The sequence below is a fragment of the Lathyrus oleraceus genome, chromosome 5 (assembly GCF_024323335.1).
Source record: "Lathyrus oleraceus cultivar Zhongwan6 chromosome 5, CAAS_Psat_ZW6_1.0, whole genome shotgun sequence".
In the NCBI taxonomy this organism is placed as follows: Eukaryota; Viridiplantae; Streptophyta; class Magnoliopsida; order Fabales; family Fabaceae; genus Lathyrus; species Lathyrus oleraceus.
Window position 1 is genome coordinate 650133282 of NC_066583.1, and position 21438 is coordinate 650154719.

A 21438-nucleotide genomic window follows, 5' to 3' on the forward strand; every position below is an offset into this window, starting at 1 on the left:
AGAAAAGAGAAACCCGATGCGATTCCAACGGTCGCCGTTTAAGAAACCCTTTTCACACACTCATAAGCCTTACTCTTGGGTTTTTCTGTAATGAGCCCATTTATTTATTTCTTTAGGGTTTAGGCTCGTTCAAATCTAAAATCAACAAAACAGACTTTCCCCTTTTCTTTTGGGAGAACTACGTGGATTCTGATTTCTCCATTGCGCCTTGGAGATACGTAGGCATGAAGTCTACGACTTTATCGAGTCCAAAAACAATAAAATCAAGTTCTTTTCTCATCTCCCCAATCAAACGATCAAAGCGAAAAAAGCAAAGCATTCACATAAACATAAGCAAAAAGGTTCCTGTGGAGTACCACAAATGTAGAGGGTGCTAATACCTTCCCTTTGCATAACCAACCCCCGAACCCGTAACTCTAAAGGGATTTATCGTTATTTTTCCCTTCCTCTTTTTGGAAAAAATAAAAGACGGTGGCGACTCTTACATTTAAAATATTTTTCAAATGGGTTATGTTCAATCAATACTTAATCTCGTGAAAAATCCCGCCGCGACAGTTATCCAAAGGAGAAAACTCAACCTAAAACCACAAATCCACCATGTGAGGATAGCTTCAACATGCTAGTGAGGGGTTAACCCTATAATAAGCATGGAAGACTCATTGTCCATCACTAAGGATACAGGTGAGTATTATATCAATCTCTAGGATAACTCAAACCTAATAGCTAATGTTTATGAAAAGCTTTTTGATAAGAAGTCGCAATTGAAACCACAAAACATTTGAATGAGTTGTATTTACCAATGAAAAGTATTTACAAAATATGGTCAAAGTTGACTTAAGGATTCAATTCAAAATAAGTGTTATGAAAAGAAGTTTGGAAAAAATCAAAAGCATAATGCTTAGGTTTCTAATGTTTGAAAACAAATGTTAATGTTTGCACAAAAGTTTTGGCTTGGGTTAAAGTGGAGGGAAGAAGAAGAATGGATAAGTCCTAAACATACAAGAGATGAAGGAAAAGAAATAAGACCATAAATGGAGTTCCCTTCTTGAGATCACATTGATGATCCAAGTATCTCCCATGCTTTGGAATAAGCAAGCAAATAAGTGTGTACTCAAGCAATCAATCAAACAAATAAGCTCTTAGGAATCCTCCAATGGCTCTTGTATCTCTCACTTTAGATGCACATGACAATGGTTCTTCAATTTGGCTCAAATAGAAACCCCTAACACAAAAGCACACACATCAAAAAGTTCTATAATGCAAACCAAGAGTGGACAAGAGTGAGCTTAGAGATTAAGTTCTTCCAACTCATCTTCAATATTAAGTCCTTTTCACTCCATTTTTGCATAGGTAATGTCCTAAAGTCTAAGTCCTTTTGTCCATTTGTATTTGGTTTACAACAATCAAAACAAAACACAAGCACAATAGTATATACACAATTATGTGCTCAAGTGAGCAAAAGGCAAATTGAATTAACATAAACATGTGCTCAAATGAGCAAAGGGAAAAAGCAAATGAATAATATGTACAAGAATATTAAATTGCATAAATGTAAAGTGCAAGAATTAAATGTTAATGGTCAATTGTTAGTGTTAGTGTGCCATAAGGCAATTTAGCGCCATGTTAAGAAATCGTAAGTGGACTAATGTAGTAGTCACACCTATCTGAGGCCGGTCAATAAAAATATAGGCAACAACACAAGTTAGAGATCTTGATTAGTGAATCAAGCTCCTACAACTTGCCATGCCAAAAGAAGATGAGAAATGATCTTGTATTGATTTAGGTTCTTTGCTTGATTAGGAAGCAACCTATCCTTAATGCAAAGCCACTCACTTGATCTATGATCAAGATGAATTAGATTTGAATCAAGGAAGGTTAAACCTCCCATTCATCAAGGCTAACCACCAATCTTTAACTAATTGATCAAAAAAGAAAAAGATGAAGAAAAAGATGAATAAGAGGGAACATTAATGGAAATTCAAATGAAGTAATCAACATACATTGACCAAAGGTAGATGGAATCAAGGTCCAACATTAGTAAAGAGAAGCATAATGAAACTTAGAAGTCAAGAAACAAATAAAATAGTTTTGGTATTTTTGGAAATTAAAATAATACTTGAATTAAAATAAACAATTAAAGGTCAAACTTCAAATCCATTTCAAATCAACTTTGAAAAGTCCAAATGGATCATCCTAAAGTTCAACAAGGTCAAACAAAGTTTGACAAAAAATTTCAGCATTTTTAGAAACTGTAGCGGGGTATTCGTTACCATTAGAGATATTGACTAAATCCAAGGTAAATCATACAAGTCGAGTCGCCACCGCACTTCTATTTATCCAAAGGAATGGTTAGAAAGCGAACAAAAACCTAAAAGTTTTATCGAATCAAAAACTAGTAAAAATGTCAGAGATCTGGGTAAGGGGGTTGGTTATGCAATGGGAAGGTATTAGGCACCCAAAGCATCCTAGGTACTCCTAGGGAGCCCTTTTCACATTTGTTGCAAAGGTTGTTGTTTTTGTGAAAATTTATTTGTGCAAACATGACTGAAGGGATGAGAAAAGCGTGTATGTTTATCTGATGTACTACTTAATAAAAGAAGGGTTAACAGAAAATGACTCGCACGGACGTCGCATCCACTGCATACGTACCTCATCTGAATCTGAGAATTAGAGTCTTCGTAGCTCGGTTACCTATGGGTTAAAGAGGAGTGTGCTGGCTAAGACATCGCGTCTTATGCCAACGTATCTCATCTGGGATGAAAATCAGAGCAAAACGTAGTTCGACCAATGTAGCGGGGTATTCGTTACCATTAGAGATATTGACTAAATCCAAGGTAAATCATACAAGTCGATTCGCCACCGCACTTCTATTTATCCAAAGGAATGGTTAGAAAGCGAACAAAAACCTAAAAGTTTTATCGAATCAAAAACTAGTAAAAATGTCAGAGATCTGGGTAAGGGGGTTGGTTATGCAATGGGAAGGTGTTAGGCACCCAAAGCATCCTAGGTACTCCTAGGGAGCCCTTTTCACATTTGTTGCAAAGGTTGTTGTTTTTTTTTGAAAATTTATTTGTGCAAACATGATTGAAGGGATGAGAAAAACGTGTATGTTTATCTAATGTACTACTTACTAAAAGAAGGGTCAAAAGAAAATGACTCGCACGGATGTCGCATCCACTGCATACGTATCTCATCTGAATCTGAGAATCAGAGTCTTCGTAGCTCGGCTACCTATGGGTTAAAGAGGAGTGTGTTCCCTAAGACATCGCGTCTTATGCCTACGTATCTCATCTGGGATGAAAATCAGAGCAAAACGTAGTTCGACCACCTTTGGGGTAAGGGTTGTGTTTTGGGGTGAACGACGTTACTACACAATTTACCGGATGCTCGACCTTTGGAGACTTACTCGCATGTAGTAGAAGGAGATAACGTGTTCTTAGGAGAAGAAAAATCAATGAGTTTGTGGTTTTAGGGATGCTCATGCAAAAAGGCAGTCCTAGATGAAGGAACCGCGCAACCTTAATTGACATGCCACGAGAGGCTATACGAAACCTAAGAAAGCGGTAAAATGCGGGAAAAATAAAGTACCACGCGGATAAAGATTCGAGGCAACAACAATTTAAGAGGTAAGAAACCCAAATACCCTTCCAAGCTAAGCATCATCAAAGAAAGCGAGTCAGTACAGGTAATCAGAATAAACCTCCAGGTGGTATCCCACCAAATAAAGTGGAACACCAAGCAAGCTATCCCTGCAAGAGTATGTGAGCCCTCATAAAACAAAACTCAATAAACAGGTTAGAGAAACAAGATAGGGTAATCAAGAGTTGCCCCCAAATCAAAATGTAATCACATGAATCATGCCATTAAAATTCACAAAAGCTCACAAAAAGCAACCAAGGGTAGGAGGCCTAAACCTCTTGTCAAACACATGCATCAAAAGGGTATGAAATTCACCCATAATACCTCATACATTCAGAGCATTCAAATTAAAAGCATAAAGTAATGGGAATAAGGGCAAACCTGATTGGAGAGACCGATGAAATTGAATGGCACGGCTGGGTTTGCAAAGCACTCTTAGGGTTTATATGAGAGGGAATTGGTTCTTTGCCGATGAGTTCCCTTCAGTCTCTGGAGGTTGCTCTGAACTCTTTTACCTCTTCTCTCACTATCTTTTTCCCTGCCAGGGTAATAGGAATATAATGAAATTTTGTTTCACTGAAACTCTGAATTTATAACCTGATTTTTATGGACCTGTGGGCTCAAATGAGAGAGGCCCAAGTCCAAAATTTTTCTGTTATATTTTATTTATTTATTTTTCGTTTTTTTTTCTTCGTTTTTTTCGTTTTTTTTTAAAACACGTGGGCTTTGCCTAGCGAGCATGACAACTCATGAACAAACTTTTGCTCCTTCAAGATTAACGTTTTGACTGACGAATAGACCCCATTCGAACCTGTTGGAAGTATCTCAAGCCATTCCCTTGTGTTGACTGACCCTCTAAATAGAATCCACAAGTGTCTTGGATGATACTCAAGCTTCAAACAAAAGATGTTAGTGACACATTTTTGTGCTTTTGGTTAGTAAAAAAAAGTAAGAGAAACAATGATGTATAATTCAAGCATGCTTGGTGATCTCAAACCAATCACAAGGAGTCCCACCCAAAGGCAAATGGAACCAAGATGCTAAAGATCCTTTAGGAAATGCAAATGCAATGTTATGATGCCATGAGGGATCTTAGGGTCAAAATTGGGGTCTTACAGATGCCCCTATTTAAGGTCATTCTAGCCGGAGAAGTGAAGTTTAAAATCTTCGTCTCGACGGGGTAGAATGGGCTTAAATAATAACAAAGAGACGAATTTTGCTCCCTAAGAGACCTCATGATGCAAATGTAGCTATGAAAAATGGTAGCACTCTGTGGAGATATGTGTCCACAAAAGCAAAGAAATTAGAAGCTGTAACACCCTTCTAAAATACCCCAAATATTTAATCAATTCAACAAAATATCAATCAGAGTAATTATGCACCAAGGGTTTCACACAATATTTCACACCAAAATACTTAGTCATGCTCATTATTTAATTCAAAACATAAAATACTTGCACAATACGCAGTTGATAGAGGTCAACTCAATCATGCAAAACATGTAGCATATTACATGTAAAATGGTCCAACAACCAACCACAAAACAATTAAAATGTTCCCTCCCGATGTTACATCTATCAGAGCATGACCCACTAAGGAGACTACACTAGACTCCAAGCATTAACTTCTACTCAACTCATTGCTCGTTACCTGAAAAATAGTTGTAAGGGTGAGTTCCTTAATCGATATAATAAGCATTATAAAATATTATGTCATGTTAAGTAATTTAACACATCAATCACCCTAATTGCAACATACATTCAGTAACAGCACATCAACTCAAACATCATGCTCAACACCAACATAAAACACAAGTATAATCTCAAATCATACTTAACAACAACACGAACACACGTATAATATTGGAATACATCCATTCATATTATACGCCATACATATATTTATGCAATGAGACTCCACACATGCGGTACCGACTATTCTTGAACATACAGTTCAAGCTCACCGATCAAATCCAGATACGGCTACTAAGCTCACTAGTCCCACTCATTTGAGATCTAATGACTCACTCACTAATTCCTCACCGTGGGAATTAGCTACAGCCCCGAAGGCTAGACTATGCACACTAATCATCTAGCATGCAAACATCAACAACAAATCCACAATGATTCACTCACTAATTCCTCACCATGGGAATTAGCTACAGCCCCAAAGGCTATGCTATGCACGCTAATCATCTAGCAATGCAGCATCAACAACAATTCACAACGGACATAAGCTCACACTCTAAGCCATACAACAGTCCATTCACAAATACAGGCATAATATATACATTCACATCATTATGCATGCCATCATACATCATCAACACATCATTCTCATGTAAATCAATTAAACACAGTATTAGCACACTCTACTAATACCTATACTGCTCAAAACAGCGGGAAATAATCCCTACTATATCACACACTGATATAGGCAACCACCAATTAGGCACACCACATTTAACTTAACAATTTTTCCACTCTGCAACAGTGTTAACCGGTTAACGCCCTGGGTTAACCGGTTAACGCAGGCAAAAACACATTTTCTGGCAAAACGCAACAGTGTTAACCGGTTAACGCCCTGGGTTAACCGGTTAACGCAGGCAAAACAGTACATTTTCATAATTCAAAACAGTGTTAACCGGTTAACGCCCTGGGTTAACCGGTTAACGCAGACAAAACAGCAGTTCCTGCGCTAACACAAGGCAGAATGCAGAATTCTCCGCATTTTCCGCCGTTGGAGGACTTCCGGACCTCCGATTCCGATTCCGTAAAAAGCTATACGATCGGAATTTCACAACTAACCCAAACACAAATTCAATTACAGTCTAAATACAATTCATCCAACATAATTCTTCGGCATCAACAATCCCAATTAGGGTCAAATCAACGGCTTATCACTACCCATTACATATTATCTCATAATACCCATTAATCGACGATAAACCCCCCTTACCTGAGTTAATCCGGCAACTCTATAAGCTTCAAGCTCTTCCTTCTTCAACCTTCAGCTCTTGCTCTTTCTCTTGCCCTTTTCCACTTTCACGATCGCTTCTCTGTTTTTCACGTAAAACCTTTTTACTCCAAAATGGGCTCTTTTCCTTATTTCCAACTTATATATATTTTCCAATAATAATAATCCAATAATAATAATAATAAAATTTCCAATTATTTAATTAAATTAATAAATATATTATTAACTCAATTTAAATAATTATTTTATTATTATCGGGGTGTTACAACTCTCCCCCACTAAAAGAGTTTTCGTCCTCGAAAACATACCTCAAGCGAATAACTCCGGATAAGACTCTTTCATCTGACTCTCAAGTTCCCAAGTCACATTGCCACCTGCTGGTCCTCCCCAAGCTACCTTCACCAAGGCAATCTCTTTACCCCGCAACTGTTTCAACTCTCGATCCTCGATCCTCATAGGTGATGTTTCAACAGTCAGGTTATCTCTCACCTGTACATCATCTACTTGGACTACATGCGACGGATCATGAATGTACCTCCTCAACTGAGACACATGAAAAACCTCATGCAAATTCGCAAGCGACGGCGGTAAAGCGACACGATAGGCTACCTCCCCTATCCTCTCCAAAATCTGATAAGGACCAATAAATCGAGGTGTCAACTTCTTCGACTTCAAAGCTCGACCAACACCAGTTATCGGAGTGACGCAAAGAAACACATGATCTCCCTCTTGGAACTCAAGTGACTTCTTCCTCTTATCATGATAACTCTTCTGACGACTCTGAGCAATTCTCATCTTCTCCTGAATCATCTTAATCTTTTCTGTAGTCTGTTGAACAATCTCCGGTCCAACCACATCACTCTCACCGGACTCATACCAACATAAAGGTGTCCGACATCTCCTACCATACAAAGCTTCAAACGGTGCCATACCAATGCTCGAATGAAAACTATTGTTGTAGGTAAACTCAATCAAAGGTAAATAACAATCCCAAGCACCTCCTTTTTCCAAAACACAAGCTCTCAAAAGATCCTCTAGGGACTGAATCGTCCTCTCAGTCTGACCATCAGTCTGCGGATGATATGCAGAACTCAATCTCAGCTTAGTTCCCAAAGCCTTCTGCAAACCTTCCCAGAACTTCGATGTAAATCTAGGATCTCTGTCCGAAACAATACTCGACGGAATACCATGCAAACTTACAATCTTCTCAATATACAACTCAGCCAATCTCTCTAACGGATAATCCATTCTGATCGGAATGAAATGAGCCGATTTCGTCAATCTATCCACAATCACCCAAATGGATTCAAAATTCTTACTTGTCCTCGGTAAACCAGAAACAAAATCCATACTGATACTATCCCACTTCCACTCTGGAATAGCCAACGGTTGCATTAGCCCAGACGGCTTCTGATGCTCAATCTTTGACTTCTGACAAGTCAAACAAGAATAAACAAAACTCGCAATTTCTCTTTTCATTCCCGGCCACCAAAATAACTTTTTCAAATCATGATACATCTTCGTAGCTCCAGGATGAATACTCAAACCACTACGATGTCCTTCCTCAAGAATACTCTTCTTAAGTTCGGTAACATCCGGAATACACACCCGACTACCAAATTTCAAAATGCCATTCTCATCAACTCTGAATTCACCACCTTGACCTTGATTCACTAGAGTAAACTTATCAACCAAAAGCATATCGGATTTCTGACCCTCTCTGATCTCCTCCAGAATACCACTCGTTAACTTCAACATTCCCAATTTAACACTATTGTGAGTACTCTCACACACCAAACTCAAGTCTCTAAATTGCTCAATTAAATCCAATTCCTTAACCATTAACATAGACATATGTAATGATTTCCGACTCAATGCATCAGCCACTACATTTGCTTTACCCGGATGGTAATTCAAACCAAAGTCATAATCCTTCAGAAACTCTAACCATCTCCTCTGTCTCATATTCAGCTCTTTCTGATCAAACAAATACTTTAAACTTTTATGGTCACTGAAAACCTCAAATCTGGACCCGTACAAATAATGCCTCCATAACTTCAGAACAAATACCACAGCTGCCAACTCTAAATCGTGCGTCGGATAGTTCCTCTCATGAACCCTCAGTTGTCTCGAAGCATAAGCTATAACCTACTTATTCTGCATCAACACACCACCCAAACCCAACAATGAAGCATCACAGTAAACCTCAAATGGTTCCGACGGACTCGGTAATATCAGAATAGGAGCAGTAGTTAACCTTCTCTTTAACTCTTGGAAACCTTCTTCACATTTTGAGTCCCAAACAAACGCTTGCCCCTTTCTAGTCAACATCGTCAACGGTAACGCCAACTTAGAAAATCCCTCAATGAACTTCCTATAATAACCAGCCAATCCAAGGAAACTTCGAATCTCAGCAACAGACTTAGGAGCTTCCCACTTAGACACTGCTTCTATCTTAGAAGGATCAACAGCAACACCACCTCTTGAAATCACATGACCAAGAAAACTAACCTCTTCTAACCAAAATTCACACTTTGACAGTTTAGCAAATAACTTCTTATCTCGTAGAACTCCTAAAACCACTCTCAAATGCTCAGCATGCTCTTCTTCAGATTTTGAATACACCAAAATGTCATCAATAAACACCACAACAAACTTATCTAGGTACGGATGGAAAATCCTATTCATATACTCCATAAATACTCCAGGCGCATTAGTCACACCAAAAGGCATTACAGAATACTCATAATGTCCATACCTTGTTCTGAAAGCAGTCTTCTGAATATCCTCAGTTTTCACACGTATCTGATGATACACAGACCTCAAATCTATTTTGCTGAACACACTCGCACCAACCAACTGATCCATCAAATCATCAATCCTCGGCAAAGGATACCGATTCTTGATCGTCACTTTATTCAGTTGCCTGTAGTCCACACACAACCTCATAGTACCTTCTTTCTTCTTAACCAATAACACTGGTGCACCCCACGGTGACACACTCGGACGAATAAATTTCTTATCCAACAGATCTTCCAGCTGACTCTTCAATTCAGCTAACTCAACAGTAGACATACGATACGGAGCCATCGATATCGGCCTAGTACCAGGCACCAAATCAATCGAGAACTCAACTTCACGCTCTGGCGGCAATTCATTCGCTTCTTCAGGAAACACATCAGGAAAGTCACACACCACTGCGAGATCGCAAATCACCAGTTTATCTTTAGCCTCCAAAGTCGCTAACAGCATAAACAACTCTGCCCCATCTGCTACTTCCTCATTCACCTGCCTGGCTGATAGAAACAAACTCTTTCCTTCCTCAATCTCAGGAAATATCACAGTCTTATCAAAACAATTGATAGAAACTCGGTTAAACACCAACCAGTTCATACCCAAGATAACATCAATCTGCACTAATGGAAGACACACGAGGTCTATCCCAAAGTCTCTACCAAAAATACTCAAAGGACAATTCAAACAAACTGAAGTAGTAGTCACTAAACCCTTTGCAGGAGTATCAATCACCATACTACCATACATCTCAGATATCTCTAACTTAAGTTTCACAGCACAATCCAAAGATATGAAAGAATGAGTAGCACCGGTGTCAATAATAGCTACAAGAGGAAAGCCATTAATATAACACGTACCTCGGATCAAACGATCATCTGCAAAAGTCTCAGAACCCGGTAAGGCAAAGACCTTGCCTCCTGATTGATTCTCTTTCTTCGGCTTAGGACACTGTGGACTGATATGACCCAACTCTCCACAGTTGAAACAAGTTACAGTCTTCAACCGACACTCTGCAGCCAAATGACCATCTTTGCCACACTTGAAACACTTCCTCTCAGCACTGGTACACTCATGAACACGATGTCCAGCCCGACCACATCTATAACACTTAACAGGAGCACTAGAGTCTCCCCCACTAGGCCTCTTCATCCCACTCTGCTTCTGAAAACCTTTGCCAGCTGCATACGGTTTCCCACGATCAATCTGATTCTTACCTTTCCTATCAACCCTCTGCTGATAGCTCTCTGCTCTAGCCTTGGAATCCTGTTCAAAAATCCTGCAACAGTCAACCAAGTCAGAAAACACTCTGATCCGCTGATATCCAATAGCCTGTTTGATCTCGGGACGCAACCCGTTCTCAAACTTCACACATTTCGAAAATTCTCCAGCAGCCTCATTATAGGGAGTGTAATACATTGACAGCTCTGTGAACTTAGCAGCATACTCAGTAACAGACCTGTTACCCTGCTTCAATTCCAAGAACTCTATCTCTTTCTTTCCTCTGACATCCTCTGGAAAATACTTCCTCAGAAATCTCTCTCTGAACACAACCCAAGTGATCTCAGTATTCCCAGCAGATTCCAACTCAGTACGGGTAGCAACCCACCAATCATCGGCTTCCTCTGACAGCATATGCGTACCGAACCTGACCTTCTGATTATCAGCACACTCCGTCACTCGGAAGATTCTCTCTATTTCCTTCAACCACTTCTGAGCGCCATCTGAATCGTATGCTCCCTTGAACATTGGAGGATTGTTCTTCTGGAACTCACTCAGTTGACGAGCAGCTCCCATTCCCACAACATTCGGATTCCCTCTAAGTACTCCAGCTAGCATACCCAGAGCCTCCGCAATCGCAGCATCATCTCTACCTCTTCCAGCCATCTCTATTCTGAAAACCCAACAAGCTAAACCAATAAGTACTGATAGGGTTACACAACACCTATCCCGTACAGGGGAAACAGAATAATTATGACTCGACTCGACCAACTATGCTCTGATACCACTAATGTAACACCCTTCTAAAATACCCCAAATATTTAATCAATTCAATAAAATATCAATCAGAGTAATTATGCACCAAGGGTGTCACACAATATTTCACACCAAAATACTTAGTCATGCTCATTATTTAATTCAAAACATAAAATACTTGCACAATACGCAGCGGATAGAGGTCAACTCAATCATGCAAAACATGTAGCATATTACATGTAAAATGGTCCAACAACCAACCACAAAACAATTAAAATGTTCCCTCCCGATGTTACATCTATCAGAGCATGACCCACTAAGGAGACTACACTAGACTCCAAGCATTAACTTCTACTCAACTCATTGCTCGTTACCTGAAAAATAGTTGTAAGGGTGAGTTCCTCAATCGATATAATAAGCATTATAAAATATTATGTCATGTTAAGTAATTTAACACATCAATCACCCTAATTGCAACATACATTCAGTAACAGCACATCAACTCAAACATCATGCTCAACACCAACATAAAACACAAGTATAATCTCAAATCATACTTAACAACAACACGAACACACGTATAATATTGGAATACATCCATTCATATTATACGCCATACATATATTTATGCAATGAGACTCCACACATGCGGTACCGACTATTCTTGAACATACAGTTCAAGCTCACCGATCAAATCCAGATACGGCTACTAAGCTCACTAGTCCCACTCATTTGAGATCTAATGACTCACTCACTAATTCCTCACCGTGGGAATTAGCTACAGCCCCGAAGGCTAGACTATGCACACTAATCATCTAGCATGCAAACATCAACAACAAATCCACAATGATTCACTCACTAATTCCTCACCATGGGAATTAGCTACAGCCCCAAAGGCTATGCTATGCACGCTAATCATCTAGCAATGCAGCATCAACAACAATTCACAACGGACATAAGCTCACACTCTAAGCCATACAACAGTCCATTCACAAATACAGGCATAATATATACATTCACATCATTATGCATGCCATCATACATCATCAACACATCATTCTCATGTAAATCAATTAAACACAGTATTAGCACACTCTACTAATACCTATACTGCTCAAAACAGCGGGAAATAATCCCTACTATATCACACACTGATATAGGCAACCACCAATTAGGCACACCACATTTAACTTAACATTTTTCCACTCTGCAACAGTGTTAACCGGTTAACGCCCTGGGTTAACCGGTTAACGCAGGCAAAAACACATTTTCTGGCAAAACGCAACAGTGTTAACCGGTTAACGCCCTGGGTTAACCGGTTAACGCAGGCAAAACAGTACATTTTCATAATTCAAAACAGTGTTAACCGGTTAACGCCCTGGGTTAACCGGTTAACGCAGACAAAACAGCAGTTCCTGCGCTAACACAAGGCAGAATGCAGAATTCTCCGCATTTTCCGCCGTTGGAGGACTTCCGGACCTCCGATTCCGATTCCGTAAAAAGCTATACGATCGGAATTTCACAACTAACCCAAACACAAATTCAATTACAGTCTAAATACAATTCATCCAACATAATTCTTCGGCATCAACAATCCCAATTAGGGTCAAATCAACGGCTTATCACTACCCATTACATATTATCTCATAATACCCATTAATCGACGATAAACCCCCCTTACCTGAGTTAATCCGGCAACTCTATAAGCTTCAAGCTCTTCCTTCTTCAACCTTCAGCTCTTGCTCTTTCTCTTGCCCTTTTCCACTTTCACGATCGCTTCTCTGTTTTTCACGTAAAACCTTTTTACTCCAAAATGGGCTCTTTTCCTTATTTCCAACTTATATATATTTTCCAATAATAATAATCCAATAATAATAATAATAAAATTTCCAATTATTTAATTAAATTAATAAATATATTATTAACTCAATTTAAATAATTATTTTATTATTATCGGGGTGTTACAGAAGCCACTGATAATCCATATGAGCAATTCACTCCATGGGACCAAGATCCTGGGGACTCTCCTGGGGATAGAAAAGGGATAAAAATGAGCGAGCAGGTCACGACTCAATGCGTGGGGAACAAAATTCCAAAGGGAAAAGATCCAATGGAAGGACTCGAGCTGACTCGAAGATGCATGTATTGGGGAATATGCCAATACAGCAAAAAACTATCCACAGCGGATACTTCGGATAAAATCCGGATGAAAACAATCCACTAAGGGACTTCGCTGGGGATGTCCACAAGGACACTCCTGGGGAAGCAGCGGGACCAGGTATTACCGGTTACTGGGTAATAAGCTCAAGGAGACATGTGATCTGAACGCCAGGTATGAGGGTGAGAGATACAACATGCTCAGGAAGAGATGAATATCCAAGACCGGTATAAGGGTGAGAGATATCAAAACTTCAAAACGTCTGAGGAAAACCAAAAAGGTATACTTCAACTCAGGGATTCTGACTCCACAAGGGACAAAAAGTCATAATAGGGAGCAGAGAGGAAGGAACACCAAGGATACCGGTTAATGGGCATATTATAGGTGACCAACCAAGACGTGAGTTGGGGAATATTCCCAAGACACTCATCATCCACAAGAGGGCTAAAAATCAAACTCGATTATAGGATGGATATTCGATTCCGTAAAGGGGATATGACTCTTACTCGACTGGGGAAGAACAAAGCTTCGACCAAAGAGTGCATGAGATATATTATCTATTACCGTCAGAACGTAGATAATATACTCGCATGGGCGATTATCCACAACCGATTACTGGGTTAGTAAAGGATAAATCGAACGAAAAGAAAAGGCATCGGGATACCGAAACTAGGTATATAATGACGACCAATTCAAGAGAGAAACAAACGTTACCAACAACAACAGGGTAGACGAGAGATGACTCGCTGGGGATAAATTGCGTAATCAGGGCAATTATCCAAGCAGATGAGGGGATATCATCACCGAATACTGGATGAAGATAACTGTCACCAATTAAAGATGAGCAAAAATAGTTACTCTGCAAAAAGGGAAGAAATATGGTTTACAACTACCGGTATGAGGGTAGAGAAACACAGACTCCGCCGGGGATAATAATTACTAATTATTGAGCAATTATTCATTTACTACGGGGAAACAGGAAAAGAGTCTCAAGAGACCGATCTAGGATCAAACTAGATAGGCACACCAAATCAAGATTTGTCCCGGTGAGGATATAACTCAATGGGGAAAACCATCCCAATATATGTGTTAGGAAGGAACAAAAATAATCAACATCCACGAGGATATAACCCGGTGGGGAATATGGAAGAAAGGATAAACGCTTTCTGCCTATGGAGCTGACTCTATATGGAGAGATCAGACACGCACATCTGCTTGGGGAAATATATCACCAAATAGCAGGAGACAACAAACAATGATATATTGCAAAGATTGCAACATGAATATCTGAATGTTATAATTATGCATGTATATGCGTGGTTTATGTATGATGTATGCTGACAAACAAACGTATCTAACACAACCAGGTCTAGGAATCAACCACCCGGTACTACATCTCAAGAGAGAAAGCCAAGTTCACCAGAGAGTATCCAATCTGCTAGGGATCAGAGATACCAGGAAGCAAAGAACTCTGCAAGGGATGAATCATCAATCATTCCAGCTGGGGACGAGAGTTATCACAGACAAGGTCCATGACACCAACAACTCTACTGGGGAATCTATCCGAGGAGATAAAGGATTTATCGGGATCAACCACCAAATACCGCTCTTGCCCAAAGAGATCCAAGCTGCTGAGGAAGAAAGATTGCTACTCTGCTGAAGGGAAGAGAGGTGACTCTCAACAAGCAATCCACTTGGTAGGATAAACCACAAGGGGTTTCGGAGGGAGGAGATACAGTCATGCCAGGAATATGGACAAAAATCTTACCCTGTTGGGGATCGTACCACCCTTGGGAGAGCACTGAGGATCTCCTAAGTATCCTTTCGTCATTGTGAATGTTCACTTTGTTTAAAAACAAATTATAAAAACTTTGATCGTTTAAAACAATGATATTTTCTTAATCAAAACATGCAAAACATTTGTTGAATAGAAACAGATAAGAGTGCCAATAATTGGATAAAAGGCTCAAGTTTATTTGATAGAATGGTAGTCCGCGAATGGCAAGACTCCATAGATCTTTACAAGTTTGAAATTGGTGATATATATTGGAAAAGGGCTACATTGAACATAATGACCATTTCTCCACCAATTCTGAATCCGATGTATTTGAAGCTTTGGCTGATAATGAGCAAGGATTCTGACGGACGACAGTTGTAGAACAAAGTCTTGTCAGGATGCAGTTACTTGCCAAATCCCAATTTTTTTCCTAGATTGCCCCAGGATGAGGTACTCAATCTAGCGGGATGCCTATATTCATTTTTCATGTCTCTAACTTTTGCTTGGACCGCCCTTTCGGGTTTTCAATCCACCGAGACACTCATTTTTGCCTAAGCCGCCCTTTCGGGTTTACAACTTAACGAGCTATTCAGTTTTTATTTTTTTAGGCAAAGTATTTCTTGACTGCATCTGAATTCACAGGACGAGTGAAATCCTCCCCATCCATAGTTGTAAGTATCAAAGCACCGCCTGAAAAGGCTCTCTTAACAACATACGGACCCTCATAGTTCGGAGTCCACTTGCCCCTGGAATCGGGCGCGAAAGACAAGACTCTCTTGAGCACAAGGTCACCTTCTCGGAACACACGAGGCTTGACCTTCTTATCAAAAGCTTTCTTCATTCTCTGCTGGGATCTCCACCTCTACAGGGAGTACAACCTCCGATCTTGACTTAACGATCATATCGTCAACGTACACCTCAATCTCCTTGTGCATCATGTCATGGAACAAGGTAGTCATAGCTCGTTGATACGTGGCTCCGGCGTTCTTCAAACCAAAGGGCGTCACTCGATAACAGAATGTTCCCCAAGGTGTGATGAATGTTGTCTTCTCCATATCCTCGGGTGCCATTTTAATCTGATTATATCCAGAAAATCCATCCATAAACGAGAACACCTTGAATTTAGCTTTATTCAAGTCTCTATAGTCCACACACATCCGGACTTTTCCATCTTTCTTAGGTACGAGCACAATATTGGCCACCCATTGAGGATATGTAGAAGTCACCAGAAACCCTGCATCAATTTGCTTCTGAACTTCCTCTTTGATCTTCACTGCCATATCAGGATGAGTTCTTCTGAGCTTCGGCTTCACAGGCACGCACTCAGGCTTTAAAGGTAGGAAATGTTGCACAATATCAGTATCTAGACCAGGCATGTCTTCATATGATCAGGCAAATACGTGAACATATTCTCGTAGCAACTTAATCAACCCCTTCTTAACAGATTCTTCTAGAAGTGCCCCAATCTTTACCTCTCGCACACAATCTTCAGACCCCAAGTTGACTGTTTCCAGATTCTCAAGATGCGGCTGAATGATCTTCTCTTCATGCTCAAGTAGCCGGGTGATCTCATCAGGAATCTCTTCAACATCATCTTCCTCTGCCTCAAATACAGGGAATTCAAAATTGGGAGATGGTGTTGGGTCATTATGTTCAATGGGTTTAGAAATCAACCTGCGTAATAATTTTGGATATGAAAAACTTTTTAGAAATAAAACAAGGCAAATCATTATGCATATGAAAAGATTGATTTTATTCTATTTTTTGGGGTTTTATCTGATCACCAATTTCATGCAAAAGCGAAAAGGGAAAATAAATGGAAAAACAAACATTTAACATGAATTTATTGAATGAAAATATCATTGTATTTATGCGCCATCAATGTTATCACTCCTCCTTTTGGCATGGGGGAAGGGTTTTTAAACAAAGTGATCATTACGTTGACTTATGGACAACTGTTGGAATATCCACAGCGACCCAATTGTTGCAGACCCCTCCAGGGATGATGAAATTGCCAGAATCCTCTGCATCTTCTTCTAAAACGGAAGCAACCTCCTCATCTAGACCAGTGTGGATGAAACCTCCACTCTTGAATAACCCTTGCTTGTTGAAAGTACCAGAAGAAAAACCTATGCCAGCCCGGGACTCGTTGTCTTCTAACTCAATCATTTTTCCTAAACCAGTGGTTGCACCACGCTCAATGGCCAGCTTTGCATCTTTGTAGGAAGCAAATGAAGGAGTTCTCTTCTCAATAGGCTCAACAATAGATAAAGCTTGGAAAGGAGTTCCAATTTCAACCTCAGCATCTATATAAGAGAAGGAAGACAAATGGCTAACCAGGAGAGCCCTTTCTCCCCCTACCACCACCAGCTTCTTGTTTTTCAAGAATTTCAATTTCTGGTGTAGGATGGACGTCACGGCGCCTGCCTCGTGAATCCATGGTCTACCTAAGAGACAACTATACGATGGGTGAATGTCCATAACCTGGAAGGTAATTTGTAAATCACTTGGTTCGATCTTGACTGGGAGATCAACTTCCCCAATCACAGTTTTGCGAGACCCATCGAAAGCCTTCACAACTACTCCACTCTGCCTCATGGGAGGCCCTTGATATGATAGCTTTGAGATAGTTGACTTCGGCAATATGTTCAATGATGACCCAGTGTCCACCAGTACATTGGACATGGCGTCGTCTCTACAACCCATAGATATATGTAATGCCAAGTTGTGGTCTCTTCCCTCCTCAAGGAGATCAGAGTCACAAAAGCTCAGGTTGTTACAAGCAGTAATGTTTGCAACAATGCTATCGAATTGCTCCAAAGTGACATCATGATCCACATATGCCACGTCCAACACCTTCTGCAGAGCCTCTCGGTGTGGTTCTGAATTTTAGAGTAAGGATAACACAGATATTTTGGATGGCGTTTGTAGAAGTTGGTCTACAACATTGCACTCGCTCCTTTTGATGAGTCTCAACATCTCATCATAGTCTTCTTTCACATTGCCACTCGGGCCAACAGAAGTAGGAGTTTTCACTATGGAGGAGGGCTTAACAGCAAGTGCCGGATTCGGAGAATTCACAGCGTTCCCGATCGGGCGTTCACCAAAATCAGCATTAATTTGAGGCTTCGGCGGTGCTGAAAATACACGGCCACTACGGGTCAAACCGCTAACATCGGCAATATTCACAACAGATGAAGAGGGCAAGGACATCTCTTTCCCATTCTCTACTGCTACGACGTTGTAGCGATAAGGGACCGCTTTTTCAGAAGAGTACGGTACTGGTCCGGCTGGCTTAATGATCAGAGCGGTATAAGCCTTCTGCTTGTTACCATTGTACTTGATGATAACAGGCTCGGGTATCCGGAACACTGGGGAGATCACATTGACCTCGGGCTCATTTTCATCAATATTCCTGTTCTGAAGGATCTCAATGACTCCTTCGTCCAGCATTTCCTGAACATCTTTGCGCACCTGGCAACAACTTAATCGGTTGACAGAGCAGACTCGGCATCTATCATGGTCATGCTCATAATGACTGTAGTCACACAACAAACGATGCATCTGGACCAGAGACTGTTGAATATGACTGACATATTTGACTTTGTGCTTGCCAGGGCAAACATGGACCATGTTGACAGATTTCACATGCTCGGGAAATAGGTTCTTCTTCACATTAGGACCTACGTCCTCAAAACATAGAATACCACACCTCACAAGGTCTTGAACCTTGGTCTTCAAAGGGTAACAATTCTCCACGTCATGGCCGGGAGCACCAGAATGGTAAACACAATGTAACTCAGGCTTATACCACCACTGGGGGTTAGCAGGTATAGCTGGTGGGTCTCTCGGAGTAATCAACTTCCTTTCTATCAAAGAGGGATATAACTCTGCGTACGTCATAGGAATAGGATCGAAAGTGACCTTTTTCCTCTCGTAACTCGTGCTGGTTTGATTACTGTTTCGAGGCTGGTAGGCCTGCTGCTGCGGTCAGTGCTGTTATTGCTGTTATTGCGGATGTGGTTGCTGATTGTTACTATGTTGCTGATACTGTTGATTGTCTCTGAAAACAGGTGCTATATGAGCCTCCTGGTGCTAGTTACTGGCGGGACGCACAGTCTTCCTCCTCACAGAGGGTCTTCTTGGTTTCTCATGGGAGGTCACAACATGTGCCTCTCCATCTTTCTTCTTTCCAAATGCCCCATAACGTTTGGAAGAAGAGCCTTCTTCTCTGGTTAACCGTCCTTCACGGACCCCTTCTTCTAGACGCATCCCCATATTCACCATCTCGGTGAAGTCAGAAGGAGCGCTAGCAATCATCCGCTCATAATAAAAAGAACTTAAAGTCTTCAAAAAGATCTTAGTCATCTCTTTCTCTTCTAGCGGAGGCACGATCTGTGCTGCCACCTCTCGCCACCTCTGGGCGTACTCCTTAAATGTTTCTTTATCCTTCTGGGACATGGCTCTCAATTGATCTCTATCGGGAGCCATATCCACGTTGTACTTGTATTGCTTGACGAAGGCTTCGCCGAGATCATTGAAGGATCAGATGTTCACGCTGTCTAAACCCATATACCAACGCAAAGCGGCACCGGACAGACTGTCCTGAAAGTAGTGGATGAGTAGTTGGCATTATCGGTTTGAGTCGACATCTTCCTAGAATACACGACCAGGTGGCTGAGAGGACAAGTATTTCCTTTGTACTTTTCAAAATCAGGGACCTTGAATTTCACAGGGATCTTCACATTTGGAACCAAGCAGAGTTCGGCAGCAGACTTGCCGAAAAGATCCTTCCCTCTGAGAGTTTTCAATTCCTTGCGAAGCTCAAGAAATTGATCGTTCATAGCATCCATCTTCTCATAAACATCTGGACCCTCAGACGGCTCAGAATGATAGATGGTGTCGTCTACCCTGGGCAAAGTATGCATGATAGGAGGAGGAACGACAAGGACCAGGCTAGATGCCGGTAGAGAAGAAAAGGTGGGAACAAGACCCTCAGGCATGAAATTGGGAGGCATCCCCCACGGGAACCCGGTTGGCATGGCTGTTGGAACAAAGTGTGCACTGGCAGAGGGCACAATAGAGGAGACAATCTCGGAGATAACTGTCCTCTGGGGAGGAGTTGAAGGTGTCGGAGAAGACTGGCTCTGGGCAGCCATGAGTGACTCCATTAGGGCATTCAATCTGGCCACTTCCTCTTTCAACTCACGAATCTCTTGTTCTAGGTGATCCATCAGTCTTGAAATGTTGGCTCTAGTGTAGTACCGGTGAGTCAGCTTGTCTTCAAAATAAATGAAGGACACGGGGTTAGACCACAGGGCAAGGGACCGGAAACAAAACCTGCTTATGCATATGATGCATGCAATGCTTGTGCATATAATTTGTTTTTTATTTCAAAGGAACTTTAGAGTTTTATTTGCAAATTTTGGAAATATTAAGCATTTTATCACATATGGAAATATATCATCAAATAATATCAGGGAAAAGAAGTGCAGCATCGTCAATCATATACAAGAGAAAAGGAAAATAATCGTCCTATGGATCCCTAGAAACAATCATCTAAAGCTCGAGACACAGGAAGATAAGATGCGCGAAGCCTCTTCACCTCCCTCTCGTAGGCTTCCTCCATATCGGCCTTCTCTTTGGCGAGTCGATCATACCTCCTCTTCCAGAACTTAGAAGACTGAGGAAGTAGAGAAGTCCATACATCATCAGGGTCATCAATAACCTGATGCTCAAGAAACTCAATCAACGCATCCTTCTCCTTAATCTGCTGAAGCAACTCTTCACGTTCACGGATCCAGGCACGTGAAAGGTCTTCGTCTCTCAACTCCTCTACTCTTTGTATAGGGAGGGTTGAAGGCCCAGCCATAATCATAGGTGTAGGTCTCGGATACTCGTAAGGCATGAGATACTCATACGCCCTCTTCCTAACCCAAACGGTGTAAGGCTCCAAAGCGATACAATTCTTAGAACCCAACTCTATCCTTCCTTTCCTATGAATCTTGCGCCAAGCGCGGACCATCCTAGCTTTCAAGCCTTTGGGATCTTTACCTTCCTGAAAGAATACACCCTCTAATAGAATGTTATTGGGTTTATCCTTTAAGGGGAACCCAAG

The 21438-nt window shown here is 40.9% G+C and overlaps 1 protein-coding gene across 1 annotated transcript in view; it reads left to right on the forward strand.

The window, feature by feature from the left end:
- Positions 1 to 19404, forward strand: part of LOC127082685 (uncharacterized) — a 35938-nt gene extending 16534 nt beyond the window's left edge. Inside the window, exons 4-5 of the mRNA XM_051022912.1 lie at positions 19289 to 19352; positions 19394 to 19404. Coding sequence (XP_050878869.1) covers positions 19289 to 19352; positions 19394 to 19404 — 75 coding nt within the window. The remainder of the gene's footprint in view (positions 1 to 19288; positions 19353 to 19393) is intronic.
- The last annotated feature ends 2034 nt before the right edge of the window (positions 19405 to 21438 follow it).